Genomic DNA, 14,205 nt, shown 5'->3' on the forward strand with positions numbered 1-14,205 from the left:
AAATAGCCTAGCTTCAATTAGTTCTTTTTGACGAAAATACTCTTAATCTAAAACCTACTTTTGAAATTGAGTATGTGAAGCTAAAAGAAATTCATATGAAGGATAAACCTTGCAAGGGCTTATAAAAGGTTGGATTGCACCCCATATTGCCAATCGATTTTATGATGGAACCTCAACTTCTTCATGGTATCAGAGTAGGTTGGTCCACATGTGAAACCCAACAATAATACGAGCTCCACATCATTTGTTTCGTGTTGTCCACGTCTTTGGCTTGAAAATTAGCCACATATTATATGACGTGTGAGAATGTAGACGTAAAAGAGTCTCACATTTTACCTTCACATTAGTGAAAGAATAAACCTTGCAAAGATTGTAAAACGTTGGACTAATCTCCATATTACCAATTAGCTTTATAATAAAACCTCTTCTTCAAAATCATATGGAGGAGATCTCTGAGAGTCATAAGTTCAGATATGCCGACCCTTCTCTCTCAACCTCTCCGTTGACTCCTTTTGCTCCTATGCTGCACTCTCTAGCTAAAATCACAAATCCTAACAAAGCATTTGGAAGAACATGTTAAGGAATCTGTTCGGAAGAACATGTTAAGGAATCAGTTCGGAAGAACATATTAAGGAATCTGTTCGGAAGAACATGTGCCAAAGTAGTTGCGTGGATGTCTGGATGCTTTATTCTCTTTCCACTCAGAAAATGATAGTGCTAATAAGTGGTGTCATTGAATTAAAAATATGTTGTATTTGACATTGATTTTGTAATTTAAATATATTTGGTCTTCTCCATTGATATCATTTTTGTAGATATTGTGTCCCTTTGGTGATACTATTTTCATCAATTGGATCTATATCTCATCGATACACGATCTACATTATTTATCTCATGTTCGATATTGTGTTGTCATAGTATGTCGATATCGATTTTAATATTTCATCAAGATAGTGTTAATATTTCTTCGATATGATGTCCATAGGACATTGATATTTTACCAACAACAAAGCATGAGCATATCAATAGAATATCAATGAAATATTAATGCCATCTCAAATGGAACATCAATGACATATACGACGACTCAAAATATTTTGTCAACAACTCATAGTAAGCACAAGCACACATAAGAGATAAAAATTGGGTTTGCCTTCTATACACTCTTGTTAATTTTGTTCATTGATTTTTTTTAATTTATTTAATTTAACGGTCAGAAATTAAAAATTATATGTAAGAGATAAAAATAAGTGTGTCACAACCCTAAAAATTAAGAGCAATTTAACGTGTAATTTCGTCGAAAAAAACGAAATTGAATTTTAACAATATTCGTTGTAAAGGGCTATTAAACCCAATTTGCCACGTGGCCCAGTTAAAGTCCGAGTCCCCAAAACCCTAATTTACACCTCAGTCGTCAGTCCCCATCTTCTTCTTCCCAAGCTCTCCTTTCCTTCTCCTCCTTCCTTCTTCCGCTATTATTATCACATCGTTATCGTCCCCAAAGAAGCAGAAACCCTAATCTCTCCCCTGGCTTTTCTTCTAGCTCGAGAAAACGCGCGCAAACTTACATGTAATGCCCTACCCTGTTCAATCTTGAACCGGAGGTATATTTCTCACTGGTTTTTTTTCTTCTAATTTTTTCGGTTTCAAATATTATTATTTGATTTTTACTCGAGCTTATCGATCTATGAATTCTGTGATTGAATAGTAAAGATTTGTTCTTTACAAATTGCTCATGTCGAATTAATTTACTGATTTTTTTTTCTCAACGACTTAATTTACTGATCAGAATGAATGGGAGTTAAAGTGAAGATTTTTATTTTAATTTGGAAAATTTGAGTTTCTGAATGCAACTGCTACAATTTCCGATTAAATTTGATGTTTTAGTTTTTAGTATCTATTTGTTAAGATGGAATTTGGATTTCTCTGATTCTTTGATTTGGTTAGTGTAAGTGCATACATGTGAATATGTATCTATGTATGCACAATATTTAAATACCGATACTGATGGAAATATCGATATGCAAATTTGTGGAAATATAGATGGATATATCGATATCAATATTGGTTGCAAAATGATGGAAATTTACTCAAAAATGTTGAAATTTAAAATGAAATTTTAGGAATGTCAAAAACGACATATAAGTGTTTCTCCGAGATTTAACCGATATGTCAGAAATATTGACGAAATTTGTCGATTTTAGCCGAAATTGAAGAATTTCTCCAATATGGGTGAAGTTTAGATTCCACCCCCTTTCATACCTTCCTCTGATTTCTTGAAACATCAACCATATCGAAGAACTTTCAAACACTGTACGTATGTAGTGGTGATGACTGGTTTTTATCTAGCTGAAATTTACCTGCGAATTATGTGAATAACCAGTGCAGACTTGCTTTTCTTTTAATCCTCTATAATAATAATAATTCTTTCTTCTCAAAAAAAAAATAATAATAATAATCTTTGCTTATTTTTTTAATTGTGCTACAACCATATTGCCTTTTCATTCACTCTATGGCGTTAATGTGAATTTGGATGTTTTACTTGCATTTTTATTTGAGGTAATAATGCCTTTGGAACACTGGTTTGCTTATGTAAAACATTGCACCGTTTGCAGTTTCTGTAAGATTACTGAAATGGCGGCTGAAGGTGGTGGGAGGAGCTTCGCCAGGAGAGACCACCTCCTCGAGATTGAGACAAAGGTTCGAAGCTGGTGGGAAGAGAAGGATGTTTTCAGAGCTGAATCTTGTGAAAAGCCTCCCGAACCTGGGGAGAAGTTCTTTGGAAACTTTCCATTTCCGTACATGAATGGTTTTTTGCATCTTGGACATGCATTCTCACTCTCCAAGCTAGAGTTTGCTGCAGCTTACCATAGGTTAAGAGGTGCCAATGTGCTTTTGCCTTTCGCTTTTCACTGCACTGGCATGCCTATCAAAGCGTCGGCTGATAAACTTGCGAGAGAGATTCAACTGTTTGGCGACCCTCCAGTTTTTCCAAAAGAAGTGGAACAGGGGAGTCAGGAAGTTGAAGCAGAAACAGAAGGTGCAAATAGTGGAGCACCTCCAGATAAGTTCAAGGGAAAGAAGTCGAAGGCTGCATCAAAATCAGGTGGACAAGCATACCAATGGGAAATCATGCGTAGTTTTGGCCTCTCTGATAGCGAGATATCCAAATTCCAAAATCCATACAACTGGTTGACATTCTTTCCTCCATTGGCAGTGGAAGACCTCAAGGCTTTTGGATTGGGATGTGATTGGAGGCGGTCATTTATTACTACAGACATGAACCCAGTTTTTGATGCCTTTGTGAGGTGGCAGGTGAGGAAATTAAAATCCATGGGCAAGATTGTGAAAGATGTCCGTTACGCAATTTACTCTCCATTGGATGGGCAGCCATGTGCAGATCATGACAGGGCAAGTGGCGAAGGTGTTCAGCCCCAGGAATACACCCTTATCAAAATGGAGGTGGTCGCACCTTTCCCGTCTAAACTGAAAGTGTTGGATGGAAGGAAAGTGTTCCTTGCTGCAGCAACACTGAGACCTGAGACCATGTATGGACAAACAAATGCATGGGTATTGCCTGATGGGAAATATGGAGCCTTTGAAATCAATGAAACAGAGGTACTTATTCTAACGCAGAGAGCAGCACTTAATCTTGCCTATCAGAAGTATTCTAGGGTCCCAGAGAAACCTACTTGTTTGGTGGAGCTCACAGGTCGTGATTTGATTGGCCTTCCATTGAAGTCACCACGCGCAATCAATCAGATTATTTACACTCTTCCTATGTTGACTGTCCTGACAGACAAAGGTACTGGGATTGTGACCAGCGTGCCTGCTGATTCTCCTGATGATTATATGGCCTTACATGATTTAAAAGCAAAACCCGCTCTTAGAGCAAAATATGGCGTGAAGGATGAGTGGGTCATGCCCTTTGAGATTATTCCAATTATCAATATTCCTGAATTCGGAAATAAGGCTGCGGAAAAGGTCTGTGCAGATCTAAAAATCAAGAGCCAGAATGAAAAAGAGAAGCTAGCAGAAGCCAAGAGACTGACATACCTGAAAGGATTCACTGAGGGAACACTTATTGTGGGTGAATTCGAAGGATGGAAAGTCCAGGAGGCGAAACCGTTGATAAGGAGCAAGCTCATAGAGGCAAATGAAGCAATTGTGTATAGTGAACCTGAGAAGCGGGTGGTGTCACGATCAGGTGATGAATGTGTTGTGGCTCTCACAGATCAATGGTACATCACATATGGGGAACCTGAATGGAAAAAACTGGCTGAGGAGTGCTTGTCCAGCATGAATTTGTATCATGACGAGACAAGACATGGCTTTGAACACACATTGGGTTGGTTGAATCAATGGGCTTGTTCACGATCTTTTGGGCTTGGGACTCGTATTCCCTGGGATGAAGAGTTCTTAGTTGAGTCGTTGTCTGATTCAACTATTTACATGGCTTATTACACTATTGCTCACTTTTTACACAATGGAGACATGTATGGTTCCAGCAAATCTGCAATTAAACCTGAACAAATGACTGATGAGGTCTGGGAGTATATTTTCTGTGATGGCCCTTATCCTGAATCATCTGACATCTCGTCATCCATTCTTAATAAGATGAAGCAGGAGTTTGAGTATTGGTATCCTTTTGATCTTCGAGTGTCTGGCAAGGATCTAATCCAAAATCATTTAACCTTCTGCATTTACAACCACACGGCAATTATGGCCAAGAAGCACTGGCCTTGTGGGTTTAGATGCAATGGGCACATCATGTTAAATGCTGAGAAAATGTCCAAGTCTACAGGGAACTTTAGGACCATTCGCCAGGCAATTGAGGAATTTTCTGCTGATGCCACGCGATTCTCATTGGCTGATGCTGGAGATGGTGTTGATGATGCAAATTTCGTATTTGAGACTGCAAATGCTGCTATTCTAAAGCTAACTAAAGAGATCGCATGGATGGAAGAAGTTTTAGCTGCAGAATCCTCTTTGAGAATAGGTCCTCCTTCTACTTATGCTGACAGGGTCTTTTTGAACGAGATAAATATTGCTGTGAACAGGACTGAGCAGAATTACCGGGATTACATGTTCCGAGATGCGCTCAAGACTGGGTTTTACGATCTTCAGGCTTCTAGGGATGAGTACAGGCTTTCATGTGGTTCTGGGGGTATGAACCGTGAATTGCTGTGGCGTTTTATGGATGTGCAGACACGTCTCATTACCCCAATCTGTCCACACTATGCCGAATATGTCTGGAGGGAACTTTTGAAGAAGGAAGGGTTTGTGGTTAATGCAGGATGGCCTGTGGCTGATTCTCCAGATCTGATCCTCCAGAGTGCCAACAAGTATTTGCAACATTCCATTGTTGTTATGAGGAAGCTTCTTGAAAAGCAAACTTCAGGCTCAACAAAAGGCAATAAGAAGGGTCCTCCAGCTAAAACCTCGACGGAAACCAAAAGGTTGATTGGTTTGATATATGTAAATGAGCAATTCGATGGATGGAAGGCTGAGTGTTTGAGGATACTACAAAGTAACTTTGACCAAGATACTCGCACTTTTGCTTCAGACAAGGTAATTCTGGAGGCTTTGCAAAGAAGTTCAATTGGTCAGAGTAAAGATTTTAGACAAACACAAAAGCTTTGTATGCCTTTTTTGAGGTTCAAGAAGGATGAGGCGGTTACTCTTGGGGCCCATGCCTTAGACTTGAAGCTACCATTTGGAGAGATTGAGGTCCTTCAAGAGAACTTGGACTTAATTAAGAGACAAGTGAAGGTGGACACTAAGGGACAAGTCGAGCTTGAAGAAGTAGAAGTTCTGTCTGGTACTGACCCTGATGCTCTTGCTAAAGCTGGTTCACTTGTTAAATTAATAGAGCAGAATCCGCCGTCCCCTGGAAGCCCAACTGCCATCTTCTTGACCCGGTAATTATAAACTTGTTGATACATATTTGCAGTTTACATAAAGGACTTTCAACCCATTCATAATTTATTTCACACATTTGCAAATTACAACACGCATTGAAAACCAAATTGTACTTTATTTTTTTCAGTTATAATTTTGCAATCATTATCTAGTGCTGCACTTATTGCTGGTCGATGGGGGGGTGGAAATTACTTTCTATAAGATAAACCCTCTACTGGAGATGAGGATTTAATTGTTTCTTACCCCACCCTGTAATCTCACAAAGCAGATTGGAAGAATCAATAATAAAAAAAAAAAAAAAACTGTCTACATATCTTTGATGTGCCACATTGTGTGCTATCTGGAGGCAATTTTGTTTTGGGGTTTCAGGCATGTTATCTGCCACGTTGGTGTAGATATGTTTTATTAACTTTTTTAGCCAAAATTTGTAATGTGTCACATCATGTTGCACTGGTATAGATATGTTATTAGTGAAATAAGTCTTGTTCATCATTTGTTAGGTGTGTCTAAATGAGTTGGTGTTTGAAGTATAATGTCAATTTTGGTAATAGTTCGATTTTATGTTGTGCAATTTTCAACTTGAGTCTGGATGCAATGTTTTGTTTTTTTGGGTTTTGAGACTAATCATTGCATCCTTGGTGTTATTCATTAGCATGCATACTTGGTTTCTTCATTGCAAGATTTTGGTTGATTACGAGCAAACTCCTCTTCTTTTTGCTGATATTGATAGTAAGGGCGTCAGTCCCTGTGGAGATCGACCTTGCTTGAGCCTTTTGCACTACAATTACCGTGTTCTCTTGCAAGTATTTCTATGTGATAAAACCCTGGCTTTGCAGATGGCTAAAATCCTATCACTATACCCAAATTATGTATTCTGATTCTACAGCGTTATCTCATTTCTGTTTCATCTCTTGTATATCCATATAGGTAATAACTCCGGTCTCAAACATTGGCAACGAAAAATTAAGCCGGCTTGGAATGTGATCCTTATACACTTTGCTTGACAAGGAACTAGAGTGCTTGCAGAAAGGCTTTCTGCAGTCAAAGCATATGTGGAGTTTTAAGTTACGTGCTGCTGAGAGAATTGCTTGCAGTGAAGATAACACGTCGGACTTCTCCAATGATGAACTGGGTGAGGTTTTTTTGAGAGTGACGCCTTGTATTTGTATTTTTGCATATCAGATTTTAGTTTTGTGTTCCTGTTCAGCATGTTGTAGACTTACATTATATCCTCAACGTATGGATATAACTTTTGCTTTAAAATTATTTCAGACCACCATATCGATGGTTTAATTGTTGCGTCCAGTCCAGTATATATTTGCAATTATAATCAGTTTATTCCCAGGGTTTAGGAATCTTATTTTCTGTTGAAAGGAAAGTGTGTTTTTTGGTCATTCAAATTTAACATCCTGTCTACCTGCCCAGTTCTGTAACTCAGACTGGGGAGTGTTTTTTTCATTTTACGAGCAATAATTCGAAAACCATGCTCGATATTGTACTACAGAAACAAAAAAAACATAAAAGTAAAAATTAAAACTTAATTGTTTGTTACAAGACTGTTGGTTTGAATTCATTGGACAAAGTTAGTGCTTAATTAGATTGCAAAACCAAGCATGAATAAGAGAGAAGCTGTGTACTAGTTCGGTTAATTCAATTTCTTGCTTGGCATCAAGGTTCGAACAACCGTTCGTTTCATCGTTCGTGTTTTTTGTGCCTTTCACTTCTCTGCTACGCTTGTGCTGCCTGTGTCTTTCGCCGTTTATGTTTTTTGTGCCTTTCACTTCCACTGCTACGCTTGTGCTGCTCGTGTCTTTCGCGCCTTTCACTCTGTAGCATACGCTTGTGCTTGTTGTGTCGTTTGTTCCTATCACTTTCACTTTCATCAGACTCAGAACTAGCACTCTCATGTTCATCTTCATCCGACAGCCCAATGGATGCGAAAAAGTTAATGGCAAAGCGGGTGTTCTTGGGATTATCCTTTGGAAAAATAGAATCATAACAGCCCTGCATCTCCATTGCAGGATCATTGAGTTGCTGCTGTGACAATTCCTGGAAAAGGAACTTGAGGAAAATCCGAGAAGACGAAGTGGTGTCCTCTTCCGTCAGGCGTACATACATGCAGGGATGGGCGTCCGAGCTGAGTAAATGCGCAAAAAACTTCGCAACGTTGCGTAGACTATTTGTTTCAAGACGGTGGATCATGGAATGCTGCTGCACAAAGCACTTCTCGAAGTTTTCTTTATCTTAATGATAGTAGGATAACATTGCAATTGCATATCTAATTACACAACAGAAATTTAAAAATTGTGGTAACACTTGCTTGATGCATATTAATATTATCCTACTATCATTTCAACTCCAAACTACTACCAAAAGGAGAAAACAGTGGTATTTAGAGCAGGCCTCTGGGGGAACTTGTGTATTCTTTGAACCAATAGCTTGTTGGTGGATATTTATTCATCCCGAGTTATCCCTTTGTTTCTTTTTACTGTTTCATAGAACCATGTCTTTCATATAAGGTTTAACCAAATTTCCTGGAATGTTTGAGCAGGTTCTTGACCTCAGTGTGGACCTAAGTGCTGCTAGTGCTGCAGAAGAATGAATAGCAAAGCTGCATGTGGTGCTTGAAGTGATAATTGTGCTTTGTTCCAAGTACACTGAGCTGCTTAAGTTACCTTAACCGTGGTGGTGGTAATCCTCATACCGTGGAGGGTTATATGAGTTATCACTCATTTTTAATCATAGACTTGATATGTTATATATTGTCATTTAAATGTACTTGAAGTTTCAAACGTTGTTTCAAATGAAAACTATATGCCTAGATTTTGGACATGCCCTTGTGTTGGTTCAATGTATTTTCAGGATGCGAGTATGTGGAAGCATGTAAACAAAATGATGACTTGTCAAAGAACTATTTCGTTCAAGTTAATGATGTGTGGGGTGGATTCGGTTCTAATCGGTTTGGTTTTTTGCCTCGCATCATTGTGGTCTTGGGATTGAATGCAATTGTCATGGTATGGATTGAAATTGACTTATACATACAAGAGCAATTCCAAGTAATTATTTCACAATTGCGTAACAAACTGAACTTGTCAGACATCAATTTTCGTTCTACTCAAATACCTTTAACTTTAATCTACAACTTTAAACCAAAGGTGAATAATTAAGAAAAGCGTCATGAACCTTGTCGATTGTTGGGAGAACACTTTGTTATATTCATGTTTTGAATCATGTATGTTTCTTTCGTTGGCAAGCAAATTTGGTTTTTGTATTTTTATTGAGTCTCACTCTCATCCAATATTATTAATTTTAATAATATATTTATAAAAAAAGCAATTAAAATAGAACAATAATATAGTACTATTCTGAGCAAACATCAAACTGGTGACAATACTGTTTTCATTATCCTGCTTCTTAGTCCGACATTGCACCAAACGGTAACCAAAGTGTTTTGATGCAAATTCGTAGGGTTTTCTCACTCATAATTTCCAATGTTGTTTTTTGCTGTTTTTTGAAAAATTGTTTTACAAAACCCAAAAAGAGTCGTTTTTAAGTTGTTTTTGTGTGTTTGTTTGTCTTAGGGTACCTTCCAACACAATGATGAGGATTCGGTTTTTAATTGCATGACTGTTAAAGAGAGTTATAAACATGGATGAAAGTTTGATTTACTCTTGGTTTATGCTTGGTTGTGGTTATAACTTATGAATTCACATGTAATCATAAAGAAAAAAAATTAGTTTTTGTAACATGTTTGAAGGAAGGAACTCAAACTAACGCTACAACCTTGTGAGACTTGAGCCTAAACATTATCTGGAGAGTTAAAATCTGTGCATTCTTGTTTTCTAAAGTCGTTGCATGATCTCACTATTCTTTGCTTGGTTATTACTTAGAAGGCGTTTCATCACTTTAGTTCCAAATGCTAGAACTCATGCCAATTTCATTCAAAACATTTCATTGAATTGCATAACACGTATTCAAGATGAAGTTGTTTAGTAGTTACCACCATAGCCAAAAAGCCTTCATTCCATACATTTGTTTTTGTAGGTTTTAGCCCCGTTGAGCCTTGTTTAGCCTATATTGTTTGTTAACCCACGTTATCCTTACCTAGCCTAGATTAGGACCATCCATACCCTTGTTCTTAAAGCATAGTAAGCATGACTTAAAATGAATTCCTTTTGATCAAGGGTGTGCAGAAAACAAGTGTGGGGGAAAGTGAGCCTTGTGTATTGTGTGCCAAAGTCTTAAATGAGGCATGGGGTAGAAAAGAAAAAGAAAAGAAAAAAAAAATGTGAAAAGTGTGAAAAAGAGTTGAAAGAGCATGAAAATGAGCTCTAAGGTGTTGGTTGTTGAAGAATGGGTCCAAAACAGTGAATTTGACCCTAAGTGTTGCATGAATTTCCCCTTTGAGTTTAAAAGTTGATTTTTGCATTCAAAAGTGAATTCTAAGTGTCAATTTCATTGCTTTGCTTACTATTGTTTTAAGAACGTTTGTTTACCCTTCACCTTTCTTTGTTAGCCAATACCCCAAGCTCCGTTACAACCCTTAACTTCTATCTTGAGTGTTGTGTATTTCAATTTGTGGAGTTTGGGATTGGTATGAGCATATGGTGTCACTGGTTCTCGCGTCTAAGTAGTAGCATTCCTTTCATGAGATCATATACATGCTTATTAAATTCAGAAAAAGCTTTCCTTGTTATAACATATGTGAGCATTCGTTTTCATATTTACATCAATCTTCTCACATATAACTAGTATAGGGTGTGTAGTCAGAAAATCTGTGTGAAAATTGAGTGCATATCTAGTGAGGAATTGAGCAAATTCTCTAAGGCATGTTACTACATTCAAAATCATGTTTTACTTGGTTAAATGCGAACTAGTACGTGGTAACTATAATTAAGTATGTGCTTAAGTGTAAAGATGGCTAAAATCTGTGGGAATGATGATTTTTAATTTGTCATGTGCATTGGAAATCCCTGAGGCAAATGTTGGAAGGTTTAGGTTGTTTTTGTTTGTTTTGTTTCATTTTGTTTCTTTTGTTTCTTTGTTTTGCTCGAGGACTAGCAAAAGCTAAGTGTGGGGGAATTTGATAGGAGCATATTTATGCGCCTTAGTTAGCTAGTTCTTATGCATTTTCGTTATGTTTTCTTCATTAGAGTAGTCTTTTGAGCTACTTTCATGTGTTTTCAGGTTCAAAGGGGCATAATACATAAAAGATGGCAAAATGGAGCATTTTAGAGCAAAAGTGAGCTTGGATTGAAAAGTACATGCTTGGAGCACAAGGAATGGACGAGTTTGAAGGTCAAGGGAGCTTAAGAAATGAAGAAATGAAAGTGAAGAACAAAGAATTCAGAATTAGAAACCAAAGTTTCTAAAGTTGGAAGTTTCTATTCTCGGAGGTTTCCATTTGTGAGAGTTTCTATTCTTGGCTTTGGGCTTCTAGATGACCCATCCTTACCTCTTGGACAAGGCCGCACCTTCCTAGCCCAATTCATCTTGGATCCTCACTTAATGCCGCACCTAAACCCTAGCCCATTGCATATTTCTGACTTCTAAGCCTTTGCCGCACCTAGGCCCCAAAATATCTGATTTCCTTGCCTTGCAAGGCTTTCTAGAAGGCCTATCCACACTCCCACCAAATCTGCCGCACCCTAGCCCTTTTCCCATGCAAATTCCTATTGTGTTAACCTAATTTCTGGTGGATTTGGGTTTCTAGAAACCCTAATCTGATTGCTAGGGTTTTTAAGTGCCTATATATATTCATTCTAACCCTTTGGCCGAACCTACCACTCCCCATCTAATTCATTCACGCCAAAAACCCTAGTTACATCCTTGCCGCAGCCTTTCACCCTAAAACTTCCATATTTCTGATTTCTACACCATTGCCGCACCATCCCCTTCCCCAAACCATTCCTACATCCTTCCATAACCATTCATCCACCTTGTGCAGCCACTAAAGGAGGAGAAAGAAGGAGTGCCGTGCAGTCCAAAGGAAGGAGAAGCCTTGCACATGCAATCTGCCATTAGTGGAGTGTTTGGAGTTCTTTCTTTCTTTGTTTCTGTTTTCATGTTTAATTTAACTTGCCTTTCAATTATGTTAGACATGTGGAACTAATTTCTTTTTAGTTAGAGGTGAATTTGAAGCCATGGACATATGTTTTATATGATTTGATTTCTTCCAATTATGATTTCAGAAATTGTGAATGTGATTTACTTATCTATTGGATTGATAACTTGTTTATGTATGTGGGTTGAGGGTCGACACTTAATTTGCATGCCTAAACTTGATGCTAGGATATAAGAGAATTTCACCTAATCGTCATTAACTTATATTCATAAGTAGTGAAAGTCGCTAGTCACGATTGCGTTAAGTAAATCCTAGGCAAGAGTAACATGCGTATCCCATAGTTATGAATGCCTCGTCAATGCTTATGATGTCCATTGAACTTAATGATCTTTGATATGTGTCTCTATCATGCGTATTCCATAGTTAGGGCCCTTGATAAGAATAATTTGGTTGTAATGCGTATTCCATTCAATTCAATGAATCTAGGGAAATCTGAGAATTAATTGGTGCAATCTAGTTAATTTGGGACATTGTCATTCATGGTTTGTTGAAAGAGTAATTGGAGATCGAGTTGTATGCATATGTTCATGTGTGGATAAGGAACCCTCTAACTAGCTTCTCACCATTCTATTTAATCACAATCTGTTTTGCTTTACATTTGTTTTTAAAGTTTGAGTTTTAAAGTTTTAATTTCGTCAAAATCATTCCCCCATTTATTTTAAAGTGTTAGATTAGTTAGAAATCCATTTAGTTGTGTTTTTAAGTGTTTTGAGTCAAGTCATAGTCCAAATTCGTCCAAACTAGTGTTAGGTACTCAAAACTGCCCAGAAAGTGGTTTTAAGGCAGTTTTGAGCCTTTTAGTTGCTGTTTTGAGTTTTTAGTTTGTTTAGGTATTTTAAACCCTAGTTTTGCATTAATTGAGTCTAGTTTAGTGTTCTACATTATATTTTTATGTTCTTGAGTCAGTTTTACATTGATTAGCATCCCTAGTTAATCCCCGGTTAGAACGATCCCTATTTGCTCATATACTACAATTGTCATCCATAGGGTTTAATTTGTGTGTCAAGTTAATTTTCACATCACAAACGTTTCACTAAGCTAGTCCAGCTTAGTCTAGTCTAAGCCAGTCCAGCTTAATCCCTACAACTAGTCCAGTCCGAGACAGTCGGTGCAATAAACGCACCCTTAGTCTTCACTAATGTCATTGCATATAATTAGATAACGTAATTCAGCATTTCAAAAATATAAAATCTTAGTCTCCACTTACATACCTGTTAATGGATACAGGAGATTAGCTTGGCCAAGTAATTCATATGATTCCATAGTAAGGAATAGCTTGACTTACTATATTGGTTAGGTGACGCTCAACAAATGTATTTTCTTCCTACATTTGCTTATGGTGGATTGTCCTGGTCCTGGTGGATACACCCGCTGCTTTCCTTTTCACCGTGACCTCTACTACAATCCCATCACCTCCCCTTTCCTCTACTTCTGACATCGTTCTTTTTCTATGTAAGCTCTGAAACCTTTGTAGAACTCATACATGTTGTGGTGATTTCAGGGTTTGGCTATCAATCACTTTCAATTTTTATGTACATATTATTCATTTCATTGTCTACCAATCTTCACATGTGATAAACAGTACAAGTTAATTTGTAGATTTTGTTCAAACTTTATGAGATTTGATGTGTCTTCAGATTGTTTAAGTGGAGATCTGGAACCATGACTTCTGCCAATCCATGAAACCAGGTGGTGGGGGAAAGCCATTCAGGGAACTCCTACAACTAATTAATAGAGACATTTTCCTTCAGAGATTAACTGACGACTTAAGATTCGTTAGAACCACAGTTTGGTTATGGTAGAGTAAAATAGCGTGATTATCCGCATATATAGTGAGATTATCAATAGCATTATCCATTAAATCTTTTGTATGTAAATAGTGTAAATAGTATGTACACACATCAAGTATTATCCTTTATGTATAAATAATACTATATACAAAAAAATTTGTACGGTTTTCATTCCCGCATCACCGCGTTGGCATCGGTTGCTAGTTACCATTAATACACGTAACTTCAAGTTTTTATATCCCTCATAGCAAAATTACCATTAATACAGCACCACACAGACACCAGGAAAAAGAGATGCAAGATATAATGTTACATATTAACATGGCAGCTGAGTTGGCGTGCCACACCAGTGATGTTCAATTGACATGT

At 37.5% G+C, this 14,205-nt stretch overlaps 2 protein-coding genes across 2 annotated transcripts; one reads left to right on the forward strand and one right to left on the reverse strand.

Annotated features, from left to right (window-relative positions):
- The first annotated feature begins 1,392 nt into the window (after positions 1-1,392).
- On the forward strand, positions 1,393-7,215 carry LOC126602119 (leucine--tRNA ligase, cytoplasmic-like). Its single transcript, XM_050268943.1, has 3 exons — positions 1,393-1,604; positions 2,616-5,921; positions 6,850-7,215. Exons 2-3 carry the CDS (start codon positions 2,635-2,637, stop codon positions 6,851-6,853), a joined length of 3,291 nt encoding a protein of 1,096 aa, XP_050124900.1. The 5' UTR covers positions 1,393-1,604; positions 2,616-2,634; the 3' UTR covers positions 6,854-7,215.
- A 435-nt stretch (positions 7,216-7,650) lies between these two features.
- On the reverse strand, positions 7,651-8,124 carry LOC126603104 (uncharacterized). Its single transcript, XM_050269851.1, has one exon. The coding sequence runs from the start codon at positions 8,122-8,124 to the stop codon at positions 7,651-7,653; it is 474 nt and encodes a 157-aa protein (XP_050125808.1).
- Positions 8,125-14,205: the final 6,081 nt, after the last annotated feature.

The sequence above is a fragment of the Malus sylvestris genome, chromosome 15 (genome assembly GCF_916048215.2).
Source record: "Malus sylvestris chromosome 15, drMalSylv7.2, whole genome shotgun sequence".
Lineage (NCBI taxonomy): Eukaryota > Viridiplantae > Streptophyta > Magnoliopsida > Rosales > Rosaceae > Malus > Malus sylvestris.

Coding starts and splice junctions, on each gene's coding strand:
- LOC126602119 (XM_050268943.1), top strand. CDS start 2,635: ATGGCGGCTGAAGGTGGTGGGAGGAGCTTCGCCAGGAGAGACCACCTC.
- LOC126603104 (XM_050269851.1), bottom strand. CDS start 8,124: ATGATCCACCGTCTTGAAACAAATAGTCTACGCAACGTTGCGAAGTTT.